At 44.6% G+C, this 24,303-nt stretch overlaps 1 protein-coding gene across 3 annotated transcripts in view; it reads right to left on the reverse strand.

Moving 5' to 3' along the window:
* The window catches only part of klhl2 (kelch-like family member 2), a 183,349-nt gene that overhangs the window by 21,523 nt on the left and 137,523 nt on the right, over positions 1 to 24,303 (reverse strand). For 2 of the 3 annotated variants that reach the window (XM_070871364.1, XM_070871370.1), the window contains 6 exons: positions 22,673 to 22,789; positions 21,046 to 21,195; positions 20,338 to 20,455; positions 5,829 to 6,026; positions 4,087 to 4,188; positions 190 to 318 (listed from right to left, as the gene is read on the reverse strand). In XM_070871364.1, the coding sequence (XP_070727465.1) occupies positions 190 to 318; positions 4,087 to 4,188; positions 5,829 to 6,026; positions 20,338 to 20,455; positions 21,046 to 21,195; positions 22,673 to 22,789 (814 nt within the window). The remainder of the gene's footprint in view (positions 1 to 189; positions 319 to 4,086; positions 4,189 to 5,828; positions 6,027 to 20,337; positions 20,456 to 21,045; positions 21,196 to 22,672; positions 22,790 to 24,303) is intronic. The other variant, XM_070871368.1, reaches the window with a different exon arrangement.

Below are 24,303 nucleotides of genomic sequence, written 5' to 3' on the forward strand. Positions count from 1 at the left end.
GGGACATGTTGCTGCCTTTCGTAGAATGATACAGCACAGAAGGAAGCCATTTGGACCAGCGTGCTTGTGCCAGGTCTTTGAAAGAGCTATTCAATTAGTCCCACTCCCATGCTCTTTCCCCATGCCCTGTAAATTTTCCCCCTTCGTGTATTCAAAGCTAAGTGTAGTCTGTATTTTCCAATTTCCCACCTGCTCCACTGCGACGCGTGCTCATTTCAGCAATGTAGGTCCATTCATTTTTAGCCGAGTTGTAGGCCTCTACAGAGCTAAGACATTGTCGTGATGCTCCATCATAGCCACCAACAGCATACAGCACACCTAGCAAAAACGTACAAAAGGTTTGTTTAAATTACTATGTATATTTACAAGATCTTTTGCATACATCTGAAAGACAGGCCTGCACTAAACACCATAATTGGGAAAACAAGGTTCACAGGTTTTCTTTTTGGATGGGAATGAGAATTATTTTCAAAGATGGCATTTAATTCGGACAAACTAGCTATTTTTGTAGAAAAATAAAAAAAACACCCTTTGTTAAAGCTCTATGTTTGACATTTGCCCCCAATTGCTCAGCTATTAAGGCAGTGAGTACCAGAGCCAGACAGACTAGGAAGAGTACAGGCTCGATCCCAGTCTGTGCTGAGTTTGATGATCTCAGCCAAGGTGGTGATGGGGGGCTATGGCTGTCTTCACCACTTCTCCGTTAGCAGAAGGGGAAGAGGGAGGAAATCAAAAACTGGCGGCCCATTTCGCTGCTCAATGTGGACTACAAGATCCTGTCGAAGGTCATCGCAAACAGGGTCAAGTCTGCTCTGGAGCTGGTGATCCTCCCGGACCAGACCTGCACTGTCCTCGGCAGGAAGATCTCTGATAGGCAATCGTATCCCTGAGTAGCGCGAGGCTATGTACGGGACAGGAGGGTGGACACCTGTTTAATCAGCTTGGACCAGGAGAAGGCCTTTGACAGGATATCGCACATGTAGCTGATGGACGTGCTCTCCAAGATGAGGTTTGGGGAGGGTATCCACAATTGGATCCAACTGCTCTAGACAGACATCAGTAGCACAATTCTAATCAATGGGTGGGAAACTAAAAGCTTTCCGATCAGGTCTGGAGTCAGGCAAGGCTGTCCCCTCTCCTCTGTCTTGTTTGTGTGCTGTATTGAGCCCTTTGCCGAGTCCATCAGGTAGGATGCAGGCATTAGGGGGGTTGACAATCCCAGGCAGCAGAGGCGCTCAGGTCAAGACCTCGCTGTACATGGACGACGTCACCGTCTTTTGCTTGGATCCGCAGTCGGTCTGCGGACTGCTCACAATCTGTGACTAGTTTGAACTGGCCTCGGGAGCGAAGGTAAATCGCAGCAAAAGCGAGGCCATGTTCTTTGGAAGCTGTTCCGACCAATCCTTTATTCCATTCACCGTGAAGTCAGATTACCTGAAGGTTTTGTGAATATGGTTCGGAGCGGATGGGGCGTGCGTCAAAAACTGGAAGGAGCGTATCGCTAAAGCGAAACATAAACTGGGATGGTGGAAGCTGCGCTCACTCTCCATTGCAGGAAAGAACCTGGTCATCAGGAGTGAGGTGCTCTCGCTGTTGTTATACGTGGTGCAGGTCTGGCCCATACCCCGCTCCTGTGCTGTGGTAGTCACCCGAGCCGTCTTCTACTTCGTCTGGAGATCGAAAATGGACCGTGTCCACAAATCTCTGGACAAGGGGGGAAAGGACGTTCCGAACGTGGCCCTCATCCTGATGGCCACCTTTGTGTGCGGCTGCATCAAGCTGTGCATAGACCCTTCATACGCAAACGGCAAGTGTCAGTACGTGCTGAGATTCTATCTGTCCCCGGTGTTGCGAAGGATTGGTCTGGTCAGGCTGCCGCTGAATGCTCCAACCAGTTGGACCATGCCTCAGCACCTGTCCTTTGTGGAAAAGTTTTTCAAGAAAAACACTTTTGACCACAAGGCCAGAAAGCAGTGGTCGGCACGCAAGGTCCTGGACGCCCTACAAAAGATGATAGATCCTGTTGGACGGTTCCCCGAGCAGACTGTCGAACTCATTTGGCAGAATGCCTCATCGCCAGAACTTTCACACATGCACCAAGACGTAGCTTGGTTGGCGGTGAGAAGGGCCCTACCAGTCAGATACTTCATGCACAGCCGAGGTTTCAGAGACACGGAACTCTGCCCCAGAGTTGGCTGTGGTGCGGACGAGACGTCATCCATCTCCTTTGGGACTGCCCCTTTGCAAGGCAGGTCTGGAAGGAGATGCATTGGTTGCTGTCGAGGTTCATCCCAAGCAGCTCTGTAACACAGGACTCTGTGCTCTAGGGACTGTTCCCAGGGATGCACACCGAGACAGACATCATCTGCTGCTAGAGAACCATCAACTCGGTGAAAGACGCACTTTGGTCTTCCCGAAACTTGCTGGTCTTCCAGAGCAAGGATATCTCCACGGCCGAGTGTTGCAGACTGGTGCAATCCAAGGTCCATGAGTACGTGTTGAGGGACACACTAAAGATTGATAGTCGCCGCAAAGGCATGATGGGGAAGAGCCACAGTTTAAGGCCCTTCCGCCACGGTAAACCCGTGGGATGAAATCAGACCCCCCTCGGGCTGTACTTGTTAATCTGCTTATATACATCGAGCACCATGTACTGAAAAACACCTGTTGTGCCATGTATAATTAAAGTCTCTGCACTGTTTAGTAACTTGTAAAGAAATGTAAATATACCTCCATCCGGTCCGTGTACTGCATTCATCTGCATAGTGCTACATGTAACGTGATTCGTGATCGGTATTGAAATATATCCTGGAATCTAATGTAAACCTGTTCTCATCCGCTCCATGTAATACCCTCATTTGCACAGTACTACATGTAACGTGATTTACGGAATGTACTAAACTGTACCTTGAAATGAAATGCAACCTAGTGCATTGTATGGAACTGCTGTCAGCATCCAAACTAATTGTATGGAATTGCTGACCGCAAGGTACTGAGCTAGTCTCCAATGTATTGTGAAAATTTTATATGAATAAAGTATATTTTTGGGGGAAAAAAAACACTTCTCCGTTAAAGGAGTAAAGACTGTTCAGGGTGCCCACTCCAGACTGCTATCCAGTTACCCTAGCTGGATGCCCTCACGTGTGGCGGTCAGGATCAGGCTCAGCTGAAATCCCTACATTCACTAGCCTGCTAACACACAATATCAAGGTTCACGCATAAAGAATGGCAACAATGAGATAAGAGATGTCCAGTGACTGTAGAACTGTACCACAGCAAGGAATAAATGGCTTTTGGGTGGGGACGGGAGAAAATAAAAGCTCTACATCTGAATAAAGTTGATTGTAGCAGGTCTTCTCATAATAATGTTTAATTAAAATATTTTTTGACTTCACAACCTATGGACAAACAGTATATTATCCTTCGCCCACTAGGGGCTGAGGATACAGGGGAAAACAAGGAGGAGAATTTTAACAAATATAATTTTTTTAAAACACAAAGCAGCATTGACAAACAGTTCCAGAACTTATTATGAGACTGTTAACTGGGTGGCTGTAAAGGTATCTCCTCTTTTTCAGAATGCAGTCTAAAATCAGTTGTGTTCTAAGAGGCATTATTCCTTGTAATTCCTTTCAGCAATGACAGTAAATGTAATACAACATTCCTGCTTATAGTATAGAACACAGACACAAAACGAAAGTCCAATTATCGTGACAAATTCCAACACTGCAGATCACTAACCATGCAAGTGAATTAAACAACACTCCCATGACACAGAAATTACTAACCATTTGTAGTTTAGCCTTGGGCTGAACAATTAAGTTGCAGTGGGATATACAAAGCTTAAACATTTAAAAGAAACACTAAGAATAGCTACCTGGTACCAGTGTTTAGAATGTTTTTATAACTAGCAGCCAGACAACTATAATTCATAATCTCATTGGTTATAAAAACATGGTAACATCAAATCGCTACTCTCTGTTAATCATCATTATCCTGCACTAATTTAAAGTGGCAAAACATGAAAGGACATGCAGGACAGGTTTTCAATTTATTGCACACGACAGCTGGTTCAGCAGAACTCACCTCCTACAACACCCACACCAACACTACTCCTTCTGGTATTCATTGGGGCTACATGAAACCACTCATTCGCTTTGACATTGTACACCTCTACAGATGATAAACCTGTAAAAGACAGCAACAGATATATATGCTTACAGCTTACCAGCTTCAAAATACAAAATGTCAATGAACAACAGATATATAGAAATTTACACAGCTCATACAAATCTGCATCTGAACTGGCAGCCTAGTGGTTATAGTACTGGACAAGCAGCCCAGAGGTTATGAGTCCATAATCCCTGCATGGCAAGTTGTAAAATTGAATTCAATAAGTCAATAAGCTAGCAGCAAAAAATAACCATGAAAACTTCCAGATTGTCATGAAAACCCAATGAGGTCACAAATATGGTATTACATAATTTTATTGCTCAACTTACCCTTTCTCTTAATTTTTCATAATTTTATTTCTCTTTTGTCCTCGCTTCTTTTGAAGGTTATCAACATACATTAGATTACAATTAAGGGGCACAGCAGCCCTTCAGTACTTCACCTAGTGGCTATTCTTCATATGTAAGCCTAGAAAGTGAGTATCAGCAGGCGATTTGAGGGCATCACAGTGAATCACAATTTTGTCTCGATCAGACATTCATATTCATGCACTTTCTAGGAGGGCGTCACTGGATGTTTAGCAGAAACTCAGACCAACTTCCCCTTTCCCAGCCCAGAGTTAATTCAGCACAATCCAGGGACCTTTGTGGTCTGTATGGCTCAGTTTTAGGCGGGGAAAAAAATTCACCATCCGAGCAACGTTCCCCTAAGGTGCGCGGCCATGCACAATCGGGAATAGATACCGCGCATGTGCAGCAAATTTAAAGGGACCGCACAGGAAAAAAAATTAGAGGGAACATTGCATCCCAGTCTGCTTTTATTCTCTATTTAGCTACCTTTATCTTTTCCTGTTTAGAATGTGCATATTTTTTCATTTCACATTGTTGCTTACTTTCTACCTGATTTCTGTTTCTCTGACTTGCTCCCTAGTCTCGCACTCATTTCTTGCATTCACCATTATTCTTTTTTTTTTAAATACCCCCTACCCAAAGATCTACACTTTTCCAGCTCTTTCCTCTATAGGTCTACAGTGGGTATATCATACAGCTGGTACTACTGTTATATCACAACACTCCCCATGACTAATCATCACACTATTTTAGCAAGTTTCATCATATTAAATTTATTGGAAATTACTAAAATACACAAAATTCAATATCAGAAACTATTCTGAACAATTTATACACAGATAAGCAAAGAAATAACTTGAAAAACATAGGCAAGTTATTTAGAATTAAGTGATAGACAAATGGACAGTCAGCTTGTTAATGAGCCTCATCATACCTCACAAAGGATGCATTTTAAATGTAGCAACATAAGTGAATTATTTAGATTGACAAATAGTACCACCAATACATAGTGTGAGTATTCTATTTAAATCTAATACATAGGAGTTTGTTTTTTGTAAATCTTCACAAAAATTTGGGAGTGCCATGCATTGATCTAAATGTTTCTCAAGCAGGACCAGAGTTTGCAATTAAATCTTTTGGACAGCAATGAGCACAGGGAACCATGATCTTTACTTAAAAAAAAAATACTCAGGACCTTTACTAATAAGCTTTCAAGCTATAAATAATGTTGAGAATGCACTCATCCTAGTCCAATAATGCATTGCATGACAACATGGAAGACCAACGTTCACAACTTGGGAATACCTGTACTTCCGTCAAATCCTCCCACTGCATATAGCAATCCATTCAGTACTGCAGCTCCCAAAGTGCTCCGCCTGTCCTGCATGTTAGCATTGCTCAACCATTGGTCTTTGACTGGATCATACGAATCAACTGTTCTCACTCTTAATGAGCCATTAAAACCTCCAACAGCATAAACCAACCCGCCCATATACATCACACCTGCAGGGGACAGGAAGGATGAAAATGTAATTCAACTCTTGGATGATAAATACACTGCAAAATATCCACTTCTCTGTACATCAACAGGCTCTTCGCAATCCTAGATGAAGAGCTGTATCAAAATAATACACTCTGTACAGTTTCATTTAATGATTTTCTTAATTGTCCTTTGTACAAACATTACTGTGACAGAACAAAAATACCTAGTTATGGTATGGAATATGTGGATTCAGATTAAACTGTGGATGGACTGGGAAGGACAACAAACTTTGACTATTTCATTCCTGCAACCTTTCATTAACAAAATACAAAGTTACAGAGACAACTTGGCTTCCTATTTCATTAGCCATTGTACATTAAAGAGTATAATACTTTTAAGTGTATTTGTGGTATAAATAACCATTTTGCATTGTAGATAAAAAAGCTTCAGAAGTATTGGAAATCTGCCTTAACTCTTGAGCCGCAAAATCAAGAACAGTGTGCATTAAAAGGAACACTCCAGGATAGATCTCCTTTTCTAAGCTTATTCCCACACCTATTTCTTTCAACGGTCTAGTTTTTTTTTTTAAGTAACTGGCCTCCTGATTAAACTGTTTTTGCCACATTCCCAACTAGACATGGAAACATAACAGGACAGAATTCACTGGCAAAATAATGCGAGTTTAATGTGCAATTATTAATGTTTAAATCGTTCAGCAATTTGCAGTGAAGGAGAGATACCCAGTGAGTTACAAATCGCCGGATGATTTGCACCTCTCCACCTTTAGCCTCGTGAAAAAAGCTCACAGTCAACCTCCCCGTGACTTTCAAGAAATTGCTGCATTTGCGCATAAATTACTAATTAAACTCGCCGTGGAAAGTTAGGGCTGGTACTTAACAGCACAAGTACCTCTTTAATGACAGGATTTGTGTTCCTGCAATGCCACTCAACTTCTCCGGCACAGAAAGGGAAAAATTGAAACTGGAGTTTCATTAAAGTTTACATTTTTTTCTTACTTTTCCTTTCAATCTCTCTCTTTCTCTCTTAATCCAATCTTTCTTGCCCTCTTTGTTTCTCTTTCTGTACTTGATTTGACTCTAATTCACCCTATTTTCTTCTCCATCATTCCTCTGTTTCTTTCTCAATCCTTAAATCTCTTTGGTTAAGGAGATAGACTGTTGGTCCTGTCATTCACCGAAATCCCAGATACCCTGTTGACCTAACAGTTTGCACTTGTAGTGCAAAGAAATTTTGAGCTGAAGCATGACGGAAAACATCTAACAGGACACGCTAAAGCAAGATCTGGGCCCATGTTTGTTCACTTAGCAGTAGTTTTGAGAAATGCCTCCCCCCCACTGCATCAGCCATGATCTTATTGAATGGCGGAGCAGGCTCGAGGGGCAAAATACCCTACTCCTGCTCCTATTTCTTATGTTCTTATAAGCAGAAACCACTCCCATCACATGGCAAGATTTGCCACCACAGAATTTTTCTAAAAATTAGATATATTCAGTATTTCTTCCCATATATTCTCTAGGAGAAGCTCATAGAAGGATCTTATTCTGGAGCATTCATTTAATGTGAAGACATCATCCACATATATGTGAACACAATTCTGGGGGGCTCGTTTCTTTTAACCAAAGTCAAGAACTAAATACTTGCATTTATATAGCGCTTTTCGCAACCACAGGATGTCCCTAAAAGTGCTTTATAGCCAATTAAGTATTTTTGAAGTGTAGCCACTGTTATAATGCACGAAACATGGCAGCTAATTTGTGCACAGCAAAGTCCCACAAACAGCAATGAGTTGATGACCAGATAATCTGTTTTAATGATGTTGGGTAAGGGAGAAATATTGGCCAGGAAGCCCCTGCTCTTCTTCGAAATAATGCCATGGGATTTTTTACATGTATCTGAGGGGGCAGACGGGGAGTTTAGCATCTCATCCAAAAGGCGGCACAGCCAACAGTGCAGCACTCCCTCAGTACTGCACTGGAGTGTCAATCTAGATTTTGTGCTCGAGTCTCTGAAGTGGGATTTGAACCCACAATCTTCTGACTCAGAAGATGCCATCACTGTGCCATGACTGACAACTTCAGGGCTATTTAAGGCAGACACTTGTAAATTATTTTTCCTCTTTGAAGTTACATCAATTTTGAAATCTAGTCAATATATTTATACATAGCCTCTCTGATGGAGGCATGATTTGTGGTAATGTCTTGCTATTCCAAAATTAATGAATTGGTAAAACAAGTAAAACTAAATGGAAACAATGAAGCCATGTAAGCAGCACATTTACCTAGCTGAACTGCAGTCATTTTAGTATAGTAAAATGAGAAAATGAATGCAGCACATCCATGATTTATTGCTGGGTGAACAAAAACACAACTATGTTATATGACTAGGGCTTCCATTATGATAACTTTAATTTGTTTTTGGCTAGATGAAAACTCCAATCAGAGAACTATTAGGAAAACTTTAGGCGTTTTGTGAGCTTTCCCCTAAATTTTGTGCTTATGAAGGGAATGATATATATTGCAATTTCCGCACCCAGTATCAGCATCAAGCACTCCCAGGACAGTTATACCATGAGTCCATTGCAGTGTTAAGCCCCCTCTATAATGTGACTTAAGGCTTGGCTCAGAGTATCATTCTCAGCTCCAAATAATGAGGGTGTGGGTTTAAGCTCCACTCTAGGGGTTCAATTTTCCCAAATGATGTTTTTTGGCATACTGCAAGAGTTACGCCCGTTTTCTGGGGCCCTGACTACTCAAAACAAATAACTAGCAAGTTTCCCGTTGTATTTTTTGAAATTGGCGCCACGTAGCCGGTCCTTTAGCTGCGAGGGGTGGAGCCTAACGTCTGCACCGAAAAAACAATGCCCCCCGCCCCCCCTTTCTGCGCATGCACGGAAAAAAAAGGAAGTTTTTGACGTGATTGTTATGGGCACGCATGCCCAGCATAGCTCCAGGTCTGCATTCAGCAATTTTTAAAGAGCCACTTGTGTGTGTGAGAACTTTAATTCTCAGTGGAAAAATCAGAGCTGCAATACAAGATACAAGTGTGGCTCAAGGACCAAGAATTTCTTACAGGATTAAGTGGAGGCACTGGTTACTGTAATTGAGGCCAGATTTCACGAACTGTACACCAGCAGAGGTCACATAAAAGTTTCACCAAAAGAAAAGAAACACTGGAACCAACTTGCAGAAGATTACTGTGCAATGGTGACCACCCAGAGGACTGGAGGCCAGTGCAAAAAGTGGCACTGGTCAAGTAATTAGTGCAAGTAATATTTTCATTTATTCAATGGAATTGCTATTGTAAATATGCCCAGCTGTATATGTCCCACCCAGCAGAAAGACACCCTCTCCTGATGAGGAGAATATCTTCCAATTCCACCTTCCAGACCAAGAGCATGGGGGTGAGGGTGAGGTGATGGATTAAGCCCCCACTGTTGTACTCACGCTGGAGGAGGTGCAGATGCTGCCCATTGAGGTGCTAGCCCCTTTCCTGAGTGGTACGAGTGTTGGTGGGACATTCCATGGTTTCTCACAGTCCAAAGCTGGGGATTCCAGTGGGATGCAGCAAGACACACCCAGGGCCCCACCGTCCGAGGCTGCGGGTCCCAGTGGGATGCAGCGAGCCATTTCCAGGGTGAGGAGGGAAAGGAGACCTCGACAGCACTCTCCTGAGGTGCAGGATCTAACAGATGTGTTTCAGATGATGGCAATGAGTGCAGAGAGCATTGACCTTACACGATCACTCCTGGACACCATCAGTGGGGTGGATGATGAGGTATCGAGATTGTCGGGAGAAGTAACAACACTCTCACGAGAAATGGGAACACTATCCGGGAACATGAGGGGGTGGAATGTCTCAGGCAGCTGATACAATGTTGGTGTACGAGGGAAGGAATGTTGAAGTTAGCTGCTGCAAGAGAACACGCCCAGACCTCGTGCCCATTGACAGAATCAACTGCCACTCCCATCCCTAGAGCAGCCTCTGAAGAGGCCCAAGCCGGGCCTTCCACATTACCACCTGCCCCACACCCCCTGCCCCCCATCAAGAAGTGCGCATTTACCCTGGATATTTGAAAGAATACACTTGGTACCAACCCAAGAAATGCTGTGCCACCGCCTGCGGGCAGATGTGGAGTCAACAAGACCAAGCGCAGCGGGCGGTCTTAGAATAAGGTGGAGGAGAGATGGGTGCAGCCTTTCTTTGCTGCTGTTGTTGTTGTTGTTGTTATTATTCTTGTTGTGTTTGTAACTTCTGAAATTAAAAGTTTTTTGTAAGTTATGTAAATTTACAAGTTTAAAAGTTTGTAAGTGATCTTAAAGGGCTGGATTTTCCATTTGCTACTGTTACTGCCCGTGTCTCGGCAGTCATCATCATAGGCAGTCTCAAAATCGAAGAAGACTTGCTTCCACTCTAAGTGAGTTCTCGGGTAACTGAACAGTCCAATATGGGAATTACAGTCTCTGTCACAGGTGGGACAGACAGTCGTTGAAGGAAAGGGTGGGTGGGGAGTCTGGTTTGCTGCACGCTGCTTCCACTGCCTGCTCTTGTTTTCTCCATGCACTCGGCGACGAGACTCGAGGTGCTCAGCGCCCTCCCGGATGCTCTTCCTCCACTTAAGGCGGTCTTTGGTCAGGGACTCCCAGGTGTCGGTGGGAATGTTGCATTTTATCAAGGAGGCTTTTGAGGGTGTCCTTGAAACATTTCCTCTGCCCACCTGAGGCTCGCTTGCCATGTAGGAGTTCCGAGTAGAGCGCCTGCTTTGGGAGTCTTGTGTCAGGCATGCGAACAATGTGGCCTGCCCAACGGAGCTGGTCGAGTGAGGTCAGTGCTTCGATGTTGGCCTGATGGAGGACACGAACGTTGGTGCGTCTGTGATCCCAGGGGATTTGCAGGATCTTGCGGAGACATCGTTGGTGGTATTTCTCCAGTGATTTGAGGTATCTACTGTATATGGTCCACGTCTCAGAGCCATACAGGAGGGTGGGTATCACTACAGCCCTGTAGACCATAAGCTTGGTGCCAGATTTGAGGGCCTGATCTTCGAATACACTCTTCCTCAGGCGGCCGAATGCTGCGCTGGCGCACTGGAGGCGGTGTTGAACCTCGTCATCGATGTCTGCCCTTGCTGATAAGCTCCCGAGGTATGGAAAGTGGTCCACGTTGTCCAGGGCCGCGCCGTGGATCTTGATGACTGGGGGGCAGTGCTGTGTGGTGGGGTCAGGTTGGTGGAGGACCTTTGCCTTACGGATGTTTAGTGCAAAGTCCGTGCTTTCGTATGCCTCAGTGAAGATGTTGACTATGACTTGGAGCTTGGAGACACAAGCGTCGTCCGCTTACTGTAGCTCGACGAGAGGTTGAAGCGGTCTTGGATCTGGCCTGGAGATGGCGAAGGTTGAACAGGTTCCCACTATTTCTGTAGTTTAGTTCCACTCCAGCGGGGAGTTTGTTGAGTGTGAGGTGGAGCATTGCAGCGAGGAAGATCGAGAAGAGGGTCGGCACGATGACACAGCCCTGCTCGACCCCAGTCAAGATGTGAATTGGGTCTGTGGTGAATCCGTTGGTCAGGATCACGGCTTGCATGTCGTTGTAGAGCAGGCGGAGAATGGCGACAAACTTTTGGGGACAGCCAAAACAGAGGAGGATGCTCCATAGTCCCTCGTGGTTAACAGTGTCAAAGGCCTTTGTAAGGTCAAAGAAGACCATGTATAAGGGTTGGTGCTGCTCCCTGCATTTCTCTTGCAGTTGTCCCACTGTAAATATCATGTCCGTTGTATCCCGTAGTGGACGGAATCCGCACTGTGATTCCGGGAGGAGCTCCTCAGCCACAGGGAAGACGGGCAGTATGAACTTAAGAGTTTTCAATACCGCCGAGATCAAAAGCCGCTAATTTCGGCTTTTTTTTCCCGGTGGTAGTGGTAGGTAGTGAGCAGCATCATCTCTCGTGTAAGGCTGACTTGTGCTGTAATGGCCGTACTGTACATGCGCGTTTTTTTTCTTTTCCGCGTTTCGAGTGATCAGGGGTCAATCCACACATGCGCAATTGAGGAAGGGAGGGGTAGCGAGGGAGAGGAGAAATCGTCGAGCAGCTTGTTGAGAATCCATTGATAACTTATATTGAATACTTATATAAGCTCGTGTGCTGAACATATTATTGTGCATACAAAACATATTAGAAATAAATAATATTAATTATATTAATATAAAAAACAATCATAATGGAAGAGCAATTGATGGTCGAGCCCAAGGCAAAGGTAGGAGGGAGGAAGAGGGTGAATAGGTTCACCATGGACACCCAAGCTGCCTTGGTCCACGAAGTGGAGGCACAGTGGGATCAATTGACCCGGGATGGCTGTGGAAAACCCAGCCCGCCCATATGTCAGAGAATATGGACAGAGATTGCCGAGACGGTGGCCTCGATTGCCCAGGTCCGTCGGGGGCCTGTCCAGTGCCGCAAGTGCTGGAACGATCTTGTTTCTCCCGCGAGAGTAAATAATAATTTTAATCATGCACTGACTCATTACTTAAAATGTAAAACTTGATTTACATTTATATTGTACACAAAATATTGAGATTGTTAATCTTGCTAAACTTGGTGTTACACATTATTACTATCAACGATGTTATATTGTTTTCCTGTAATTAATAAGATGTGTTCATCATGTATCACTTGCATGCTAATGGTGTGTTAATGGACAGTGTTGAAAGGCATTGGGTGGGTACTAGTACCGGAGCAATTATCTTATACCATAGTCAGCTTTTCAGAAAGAAAAAAAAAATCGCTTAACAGAGGCGAGCGCAGGCGCACCGAAGGAGGTCCTGCAGAGCTGGAGGACCTCATGGACCTGGAGGAGCGGGCCGCAGCCCTCACAGGGGCGCATGATCACTCAGCCACCTGTGAGGGTGCAGATCCGGTGTTGGCGCCACGTAAATAACGCATAATCCCCGGGCCATGCATCGTCATGTGAACATAATGTATAAATGATGCCAAGTAATATAATGTAATGCTGGAACCATCATTAAATATTATAATGCCATGCAGTCTCTGTAAATTCTGTTCACGTCGGTGATATACAGGCAACTCTCAATTATCCGCACACGGATACAACGGGAAACTGTTGTAATGGCATTTAAAATTCCGTGTGCACGCGCTGCTGCAACCGCTGTCTCTCGCGGCTGCCGCTGACGTCGGAGTCCATTCGGCCTGGGAAGGCATCGGGCCGCTGACGTCGGAGTCCATTTGGCTTGGAAAGGCATTGCGATCCGGAACCCCGGAGCGAGACAATCTCCTCCTCGAGGCCATCTGCATGCATGCTGGTAAGGTCCATACTTGACTGCCTTGTTACTGTTTGTAGCTGATTGCACAGTATTTATTCATTGAAGTTTTAACTTTGTCAACTCGCTCGAACGGAGAAATTGTTTACCCGGCATAGCCCAATCCCCGAGGGACCCAGATAATCGAGAGTTGCCTGCATAATGCAGTAATGTTGCTCCTCTTCAGATGTCTGTGCAATGTAAGCATTAAAATATCACCCTGACCCTCCCGTTATGTTTTGTAGTTGACCAGGAACACGCAGTGTCGATTGTGGTACTTATCAGCGCAGACAACACCGAAGAGGATGATGAAGAAAAATAAATTATGCGGCTGTCCAACCCACCCCAGGAAGCACCATCGGAAGTGGAAGTAGGGGGGACGGCTACTGAAGGGTCCTTTCATTCCTGCGACCACCTCTTCCTCAGCCGAATCCACATTTCATGGATTCGGCTCCGAGGAAGTGGCCGGACCAAGCGGTGTGCAGCAGGGCACACCGAGTGGTACAGCCCCTGTGCCTAATCTGCGGAGGTTGATCGGGCAAGGGAGTAATGCTCAAAGACAGGCAGACGCCAATCTGGACATGGTTGCGCTGTCGAGGGCGAGCGTCGACATAGGTCGAGAGCGCCTCCAGGCAATAGGTGGACTGGCCGGAAACATCGCAACACAATCAGTGCGGCAATCGGAGGACACGGCAGCAGTGATGCGCCGAATCGCCGGTCCATGGATGCTATGTGGCAGCCGCTGGAATCGGCGTACGACACTGAACCCCAAGGTGTCGTATCATCACTGCCGACAGCACATGGGAGTCAGGAGCATGGCAATACTTCCGACTCCGAAGACGGGTCGTCAGATCCTACATTTTCTCCAGATTCCCCACATATGGCGCTGCCATCGTCACCACCCCCCGACAGCAACAGCGCTCGGGGCACCCTGCTGCTCAACGCACTGGCTCCAACTCTGGCAAGGGCAGGGGTGATGCCCAAAAACATTTGGGGGTGAGGTGGTGGGGGTGAAGAGCCGGTGGTCAAAGGTAGTTTTGTTGGCAGGTTGAGAGGGGATGAGGAGAGGTTGTTTATTCCAAAAATGTTAACAAAAAAATTGATTACTATTTTGTTTACTGTTTATGGGGGGGGGGGGTGCGGTGGGCGTTGTGTAATGAAAAATTGTTTACTGTTTGGGGGGGGTTGTGGATTTAATGTTTAAAATCTAATGGTTAATTTTTTCAATCTTGTACATTGTTTTAAAATTTGTTTCAAATTTATTTTAAAATTATTGATTAATTTGACAAAAAACCTTTCAAAATTTATAACATTTTATTGAACTTAATTATTGTGCAATGTCTCACTCACTTTTACAAAATGAGAGGTCAATAATCAATACAAGGGTTACAAACAATGGACATTTTAAGATTTAAACTTAACTCTTAACTGTTCAAGCAAAGCGTTCATTTATGAGCTGCTGACATAACAGTTTTGCTGCTGTGTAACTACCATGGGGCTTCTCCTGCGGTGTAGGGGTGTGTGGTGTCATGGTTTCATTGCCAGACTCCTCCTCGACCGTCTCTTCCGCGTCTTCCTCTGCCTCGTCCCGTGTCCTGAGGTGCTCCTGCAGTCCCCTGTGGCAATTCCTGTCCCCTTCTGATTGCCAAGTTGTGCAACATGCAAAACACCACAATGAACTCCGCAACCTGCTCAGGGTGGTATTGTAAGCTGCCTCCAGAGTGGTCCAGGCATCTGAAGCACTGCTTCAGTATTCCAATTGTCTTTTCGATTATATTGCGTGTGGCTGTGGCTGTTAGTATATAAATGCTCGACATCTGTCTGAGGCTTACGGAGGGGGTTCAAGAGCCAGGTGGCGAGGCCATATCCTTTATCACCAAGCATCCAGGATTGACCTTGCGCTGACTCAGAGGTCGGAGACAGTGCTCTCATGCAAGATGCGCGCATCATGAATGCTCCCTGGAAAATTGGCATTTACTGCCATTTTTATTTGCTTGTGGTCGACAATGAGCTGCACGTTCAGGGAGTGGAATCCCTTTCGGTTCCGAAACACCTCTGCATCCTCTAAAAGTGCTCGCAGGGCAATGTGCGCACAGTCTATTGTACCCTGGACCAGAGGGAAGTTTGCTATTCTCGAGAAACCCAAAACCTCCCTGGTCATTGGGAAATTTATAAAGTCAAACCTTCGTGCGTAAAGTGCTTCTGTCACCTGCCGAAAGCAGCAATGTGTGGCTTGCTGAGAGATGGAGCAAATGTCACCAGCTGATGCCTGAAAGCAGCCCGATGCATAGAATGAAAGTGCCACAGTCACCTTTACCTCAATGGGCAGTGTGGTCCTGATTATGCTGGTAGGCTGCAGGTCTCCCTTTTAATTAGCTGGCATATCTCATTGATGACCCCCTTTCGGAAGCGGAAATTACCGCCTGCGGCATATGAGCAGTAAGTGGGCGCTAGTTTCCATTAAAAGTGAATAATGGGCGGTATTGGTCTAAAAACCTGACAATAGCCGGTAATTGGGCGGAATGATGCTGAACGTCTAGCCCTTTAATGATCGTAAAGTTTGTAAGTGATCTTAACTGAAAACTTTAAAGTTTGATACAAGAATATTTTAATTAAAGTTAAGTACAAACAAGTGTTTGTCATAATTTAAAATATATTTTATTCAAAAGTTTAACGGAATCATTTACATTATTTGTTCCATTAACACAACACAACATTACGGAACAGGTCCAAACAGTAAACATTTGGAATGGCTGCCGCTGAACCTTCAGGGAGCAAAGCGTGCTCGAATTAGCTGCTGGCGCAAGGCTCGAACAATCGTTAAAGGGGCCCCGACGGCCCACCTTCCTCCGCCATCGTGCTACAGGTTCAGATAGTTGCATGGCTTCCTCCTCCTTCTCTTCATCTGCATCTTCCTCTTCATCATCAACCACTCTCATCTCAGGTGGGACTTCCACTACCAGCTGCTGCTGCCTCATGATGGCTAAGTTATGCAGCATGCAGCCCACAACAGTGAACTGACCGAAAATCTCAGGGGAATATTGCAAGTAGCCTCTGGAATGGTCCAGGCGTCAGAAACACTGCTTCAAGATGCCAATGGTCCTCTCTATTATGCTGCATGTTGCAATGTGCGACATGTTGTATTCCCGGTCAGCTTCCGTCCGGGTTACACGTAGGGGCGTTATTGAGCCAGGTGTCTCTTTGTCTCCCAGCAGCCAGCTCTGTCCTTCTGGCTGTTGCTGAAACATGGCAGATATAGCGCTCTCGCGTAGGATGAATGCATCATCCCAGGGTATCTCGCATCAACTGACATCGAAACATAGAAAATAGGTGCAGGAGTAGCCCATTCGGCCCTTCTAGCCTGCACCACCATTCAATGAGTTCATGGCTGAACATGCAACTTCAGTACCCCATTCCTGCTTTCTCACCATACCCCTTGGTCCCCCTAGTAGTGAGGACTTCATCTAACTCCTTTTTGAATATATTTAGTGAATTGGCCTCAACAACTTTCTGTGGTAGAGAATTCCACAGGTTCACCACTCTCTGGGTGAAGAAGTTTCTCCTCATCTCGGTCCTAAATGGCTTACCCCTTATCCTTAGACTGTGACCCCTGGTTCTGGACTTCCCCAACATTGGGAACATTCTTCCTGCATCGAACCTGTCTAACCCCGTCAGAATTTTAAACGTTTCTATGAGGTCCCCTCTCATTCTTCTGAACTCCAGTGAATACAAGCCCAGTCTTTCTTGATAGGTCAGTCCCGCCATCCCGGGAATCAGTCTGGTGAACCTTCGCTGCACTCCCTCAATAGCAAGAATGTCCTTCCTCAAGTTGGGAGACCAAAACTGTACACAATACTCCAGGTGTGGCCTCACCAAGGCCTGTACAACTGTAGCAACACCTCCATGCCCATGTACTCAAATCCCCTCGCTATGAAGGCCAACATGCCATTTGCTTTCTTAACCGCCTGCTGTACCTGCATGCCAACCTTCAATGACTGATGTACCATGACACCCGGGTCTCTTTGCACCTCCCCTTTTCCTAATCTGTCGTCATTCAGATAATAGTCTGTGTCTCTGTTTTTACCACCAAAGTGGATAACCTCACATTTATCCACATTATACTTCATCTGCCATGCATTTGCCCACTCACCTAACCTATCCAAGTCACTCTGCAGCCTCATAGCATCCTCCTCGCAGCTCACACTGCCACCCAACTTAATGTCATCCGCAAATTTGGAGATACTACATTTAATCCCCTCGTCTAAATCATTAATGTACAGTGTAAACAGCTGGGGCCCCAGCACAGAACCTTGCGGTACCCCACTAGTCACTGCCTGCCATTCTGAAAAGTCCCCATTTACTCCTACTCTTTGCTTCCTGTCTGACAACCAGTTCTCAATCCATGTCAGCACACTACCCCCAATCCCATGTGCTTTAACTTTGCACATTAATCTCTTGTGTGGGACCTTGTCGAAAGCCTTCTGAAAGTCCAAATATACCACATCAACTGGTTCTCCCTTGTCCACTCTACTGGAAACATCCTCAAAAAATTCCAGAAGATTTGTCAAGCATGATTTCCCTTTCACAAATCCATGCTGACTTGGACCTATCATGTCACCTCTTTCTAAATGCACTGCTATGACATCCTTAATAATTAATTACATCATTTTACCCACTACCGATGTCAGGCTGACCGGTCTATAATTCCCTGTTTTCTCTCTCCCTCCTTTTTTAAAAAGTGGGGTTACATTGGCTACCCTCCACTCGATAGGAACTGATCCAGAGTCAATGGAATGTTGGAAAATGACTGTCAATGCATCCACTATTTCCAAGGCCACCTCCTTAAGTACTCTGGGATGCAGTCCATCAGGCCCTGGGGATTTATCGGCCTTCAATCCCATCAATTTCCCCAACACAATTTCCCGACTAATAAGGATTTCCATCAGTTCCTCCTCCTTACTAGACCCTCCGACCCCTTTTATATCCGGAAGGTTGTTTGTGTCCTCCTTAGTGAATACCGAACCAAAGTACTTGATGCGATGCATGTCATCACATGAGCTGCACATTAACAGAGTGGAAGCCTTTTCTGTTCCTGTCTTGCAATCCTTCAGAGGTGCTCACAAGGCGATGTGGGTACAATCAATGCAGCCCTGTACCTTTGGGAAGCCAGCAATCCTGGAGAAGCCTACAGCCCTTTCATGCATTGCCGGGGTGGTCATGGGGAACTTCATGTAGTCATTCCTCCGGGCATGTAGTACAGCATGTTGAGAAATGGCACACACATCCCCAGTTGTGACCTGGAACGATCCAGATGCATAGAATGAAAGTGCAGCTGTAACCTTCACTTCAACTGACAAAGCAGTCCTCCTTATGCTTCTAGGTTGCAGATCTGCTTTTACTAACTCACAGATCTTGGTTACTATTTATTTGCAGAAACGCAGCCTCTCAGTCTGCGTCACTCAGGTGCAGGTATGAAAGACTGTTTCAATATACCCGAAGTGGGTAAGGCCTCCTGCCCATTATCCTACGTGCTCTGAGGTTTATGTGATGACGTTGAATCAATTGTCTCCTCCGCAGCACCATCATGCTTGCACGAGGTATGGCACTGTCAGTATTGCCCCATGGATTAAATTGTACGTTTGTAAGAAGCTCAAAAAAGCAGGACTAGCTTCTTTGTTGTCTCTCCCAAAGGTCGATGCCCTAGTAGTATGGACCACACCCAGGTCTGGGCATGCGCAATAGGCTTGCTTCGATCGGGGGAACCCCCGCGGGCTTCATTAGATGCTGCGGCATAGTGTAAGGGTTCTAATCCCTTTAGTTCGGATTCCACCCCTCTCCCTTCCCTCCCCCCCCGCCCCCCCATGGACTTCTTTTGAAGCAGAGCCCGGACGAGGGAGCGATTCTGCCGGCCGACGCTCAAACCCTCCAGCTCGGTTTAGAGACATTCGGTGGTGGCGTGGCACTTCGAAAAAAATCCAAAAATGAAAGAATTGCATTCAATTTCCATTTTCAATGCTTTAAGTTTGAAAAAAATTAAGCTTCATGACGTATATTTAATGTGTTCTTGACTCCCTCCAAAGAACATAAAAACAATGGCATATTTCTGCAACGATTTTTTTAACGTGCGCTGTTTTTTCTTAAGTGCCCAGAGGTTTTTTGGGAGTGGTCACATATGCCATCCTCGGAGAAATGCAAGTTGGCCAAACTTGCATAAATGTGAAAAACTGGCGCAGACATCAGGTTACACCCACTATGACGCAAAAAAAAAACTGACCTAAAAGAATCATAACTAACGTTTATGCTGGCGCACAACCTTTGGGGAAACTTGGACTTTTAAAATTTAGGCCCCCAAAAAAACGGCATCAATCACTGGGGAAAATTGAGCTCTAGGACTTGAGCACATAATCTAGGCTGATATTCCAGTTCAGAACTGAGGGAATGTTGCATTATTAGAGGGGCCCTTATTCTAATATTTTATGAGACGTTTAACTGAGACTCTGTCTTCTTCTGGTAGTTCAGTTGGATTTTAAAGACTATGCAAAGAGGAACAGATCTCCTGATATCCGAAGCAATATTCTTCCCTCAATTAATGGTCAATTAACTGATCATTCATCTCTTTCTGTTTGCAGGGAGCTTGCTGTGTGCAAAGCAGCTGCCATATATCACAATATAACAATAATTGCCTGTATGTGAAGTACTTTGGAATGTTTAAAAAAGTGATAAAGCATCATCTAAATACAAACACTTCCTTTCTAGAGTACTACTGTGGCGGTTATTTGCAAGTCTTGGTACATGAAAATCTTGCTTCAAAGCATTCTCAGTCGAAAAATCAAAGATAAATCAGTTCCTCAGAATACAAGTTCAATAACAACTTGCATTTATAAAGCATTTACTATTTAACATAGTAGAGAGGTGGGTTTTCAAGGGCATCATTAGAAACATTTTATATCTGATGGCAAAAGATCATTCAAAGCCAAGTATTAATCAATGCTCGTCTACCTGCTCTGCACCTCCGAGAGGGAAGTTCAGCAACTTGGTACCAACGTTCCTCTGCAAAATCATAACATTCCACACTACGGATAGCTTTTGGCGCCTGGCCACCAACCACTACCAGCACCTGAAATTTGAAGTGGTGTTCAGTTAAAGTTCTGCATTATTTCTTAAGCTGTAGAAGAAATTATTAGCTTCATTATATTACTTTTGTAAGGAAAAAAAACTAAGATCCAATACACCCATACTGTGAAAATGTGCTCTTCCCTCAACTAAACTCATGCAGTTATTCAAAAAGCAAAGGAGGGAAAAGAGAGAAAAAAAAATTCTCTCAGTCAATTGTTAGAATGAGGAAAACACAGTATGTTACATTATTTTGATATGTAGTCTAAATGGTTATTAATGAAACTTGCCTTAATATCCTGCCCTGATTTTGTCACAAAAATTTATATGGCTTTCTGTAATAGAAGATGCAAGCAGTTATATCATCAATTTAGCCAATCAGGCAATCTACAGTATTATGATTTGATTCACTCCTAGATAGTTCCTGTGTATGAAACTCAAAGAGGATGATATTTGGCTGACATACTTATAGCTGGAGTAAATTAAAAGGGAGTTGGAAGCAAGGATGTTACGAAATCTGCTCAGAGTAGTGTGGATGTGGCAATAACTGATGTGTTTGATTGCACAACTATAATGACACTGAGAATCTCATACCTTCGGAAGACTGACTGGAGTTCTTAATCTTGTTCTGGTTGTTTTCATCAATGCACGTTGATCAGCAGGAAGCAAATGATACTTCATAGCTTCAATGAGGTAATCTTTACATGCATTACTATTTTTGACAAGTGTCTCCTCTTCTACTCTCTGTTAAATAAAATCAATAGCAGTGAATGTATTAAACAAGTGTTTAATAAAATTTAGCACATTACTCTCAAAAGTTTGTTTTCCTTTATCAGATAAAAATAATTGTCAATAAACCAGATCATATCTGATAAAAACATTTTAAAGTTGGCATAGATTTAAGGCCATTACAGTTCTGCTATTAAATCTGCCAGTGTTTATCTCTTATTTCTTTCTTTCTCTCTAACTTTAAGGTTATGTTCTAGGTGATGTCTGAAATTGTGACTTACCAGTTAGAGTTTCAATTACAGCAAGTTAAACCAAATAGGTATAATACTGGTCAATAAATGATGCTTGCATCCCCCACTACAGTCCCTGCCGTATTAACCAGTTAGCTTTATTACCCCAAATTTCCAAGTTATAAATTCTCTACCTTTCTAGGTCCCATAGCATAGACAATTCACCATTTAAAGCCAGGACTGTGGACCTGTTCCTCAGACTCCTCAGCAGGGAGGTCTTGCTGCAGCTGTACAAGGCCTGGGTGAGGCCTCACCTGGAATAGTGTGTTCAGTTTTGGTCTCCTAATCTGAGGAAGGACGTTCTTGCTATTGAGGGAGTGCAGCAAAGGTTCATCAGACTGATTCCCAGGATGGCTGGACTGATATATGAGGAGAGACTGGATCGACTGGGCCTGTATTCACTGGAGTTTAGAAGAATGAGGGGATCTCACAGAAACATATAAAATTCTGACGGGACTGGACAGGTTAGATGCAGGAAGAATGTTCCTGATGTCGGGGGAGTCCAGAACCAGGGGTCACAGTCTAAGGATAAGGGGCAAGCTATTTAGGACTGAGATGAGGCGAAATGTCTTCACTCAGAGTTGTTAACCTGTAGAATTCTCTTCCGCAGAGAGTTGTTGATACCAGCTCGTTAGATATATTCAAGAGGGAGTTGGATATGGCCCTTATGGCAAAAGAAATCAAGAGGTATGGAGAGAAAGCAGGAAAGGAGTACTGAGGTGAATGATCAGCCTTGATTTTATTGAATGGTGGTGCAAGTTCGAAGGGCCGAATGGCCTATTCCTGCACCTATTTTCTAGGTTTCTATGTTTCCAACAAGGTGCACTGACTTTCTATTAGAAAGTGTACAAGTGCAGCAGGGGCTGACTTGCTTATTTGATTTTAGTTCTCCCAGAGAACACCCACATATTTCCTCTCTTTGTCACAGCTCATCAATACACTGATGTCCTGTACTACCATGGCTAAGCCAGCTCGATTATTAACTTGGTAGATGTGGGTGAAAGAATAAAATGGTTCATCTTAATTTCATCCCCACAAGTCTATGATGAAGCAAAAGGGGAAAAAAGAATCATCTACTTAAAAAAGAAATCTCAACAGCAATCAAAACCTGTGGCTGTAACTTTTTTGTTACTTTTAAAAACTAAATCCACAATGATTTGACCCTTCCAGGCCATGATTTAACTTCAGTACGATAATGTTACCTGCACCAAGTATTCACGTGTAAGAAGAGGTAGGCGCACGTGTTCCATCAGTCGTGCCATGTGCTCCTGCCGGGGTTCCTTATCGTGCTTTACCCACGAGATGGCTGCTTCGAAAACCTGTTTGAATTAATGACAAGTTACTACAACTGCACAGCCTTTGATCCAATTGTTTCATATACCGTGCAATGCACATTTCTGTAACCCATTGCAGATTATCTCAGGTCAGTGGGTTTCAAACTTCCCTGTGGGGGAACCCTTTGGTTAAAAAAAAAACCTAACAATTGGGAACACAAATCCCCATCCTAACTCAAAATAAATACCCAACTGAAGAAGTGCCATTGCTGTAGAAAACATTTATTAGCATAAATAACAAACAACAACAGAAAATAAAGGGCTTGATTAAGCACGCCGTGCCTGCCCACCTGCTCCCCCAATAGATGGGAGGGGGTCATGGGAAGAGTTAAAATATCAGGATCGGGCAACCAGACCTTATCCCTGTCCATTTAAATTTTAAAGTGCAGAAATCAGGCCACGGACGAGGCTCCCGCAGACAGGGCCTAATTAACTTATCAAAGTCGCGGCCAGGGGACATTATTGATGCCATGACTTAAATTTAATAGTAAGGTGAGGGGAAGACCTGACCCGTGGGATTCCTGGCAGTTGATGCAAAGTAAGAAGAGAAAAAGATTAGTGAAAACAAACATAGGTCCCTTGCAGTCAGATTCAGGTGAATTTATAATGGGGAACAAAGAAATGGCAGACCAGTTAAATCTGTTTTCAGGAAGGAAGACACAAACAACCTGCCAGAAATACTAGGGAACCGATGGTCCAGTGATGAGGAGAAATGTCTTCACTCAGAGTTTTTAATCTGTAGAATTCTCTTCCGCAGAGAGTTGTTGAGGCCAGTTCGTTAGATATATTCAGGAGGGAGTTAGATATGGCCCTTACAGCTAAAGGGATCAAGGGGTATGGAAAGAAAGCAGGGAAGGGGTACTGAGGTGAATGATCAGCCATGATCTTATTGAATGGTGGTGCAGGCTCGAAGGGCCGAATGGCCTACTCCTGCATCTCTTTTCTATGTTCTATGTCAGAGCGATTCGCTTCCCAAGCGAAGTGGCTCTTTTAGCACTCCTTGTGGGCCAGGAGGAGCAGGAGTGCTCCCTCCAGGCATCTCGAAAAAAGCGTTTGGCCTCCCGCAGCCCCGATCTCCAGCCTACCCCCAGCTCTCCCAATTGCTGACCTCCCGACAGCCTCCCAGTGCTGATGTTCCCTTCCTGGTGCCGGGTACCATCCTCAAGGGTCCCTTGTGTTTTCTCCCGCCCGACAGACAGCCCTACAATATGGCAATAAGACCCTGCTGCGAAGATTGCAGGGCCTCCATGTCACCAGCCTCGTCAGGTTCTTCAGCTGATTTCGGCCTTCTGTTAATAGCGGAGCCAAAATCTTAAGTCAAGAGTACAGAAAAAAAATACAGAATACAGCAACCTCGAGGCACTGCTCAGTCCCAGATGGACACAAATCAAATGACCTTCTGGGATTAACCTGCAGGCTCCAGTTTGAAAGTTTGTCATAAACCCAGTGAAAACACCTCCAAATTGCAACACTCATCTGTGAGCTTGCAACACAGCCTA

Source organism: Pristiophorus japonicus, chromosome 2 (assembly GCF_044704955.1).
Source record: "Pristiophorus japonicus isolate sPriJap1 chromosome 2, sPriJap1.hap1, whole genome shotgun sequence".
Taxonomy (NCBI): Eukaryota; Metazoa; Chordata; class Chondrichthyes; family Pristiophoridae; genus Pristiophorus; species Pristiophorus japonicus.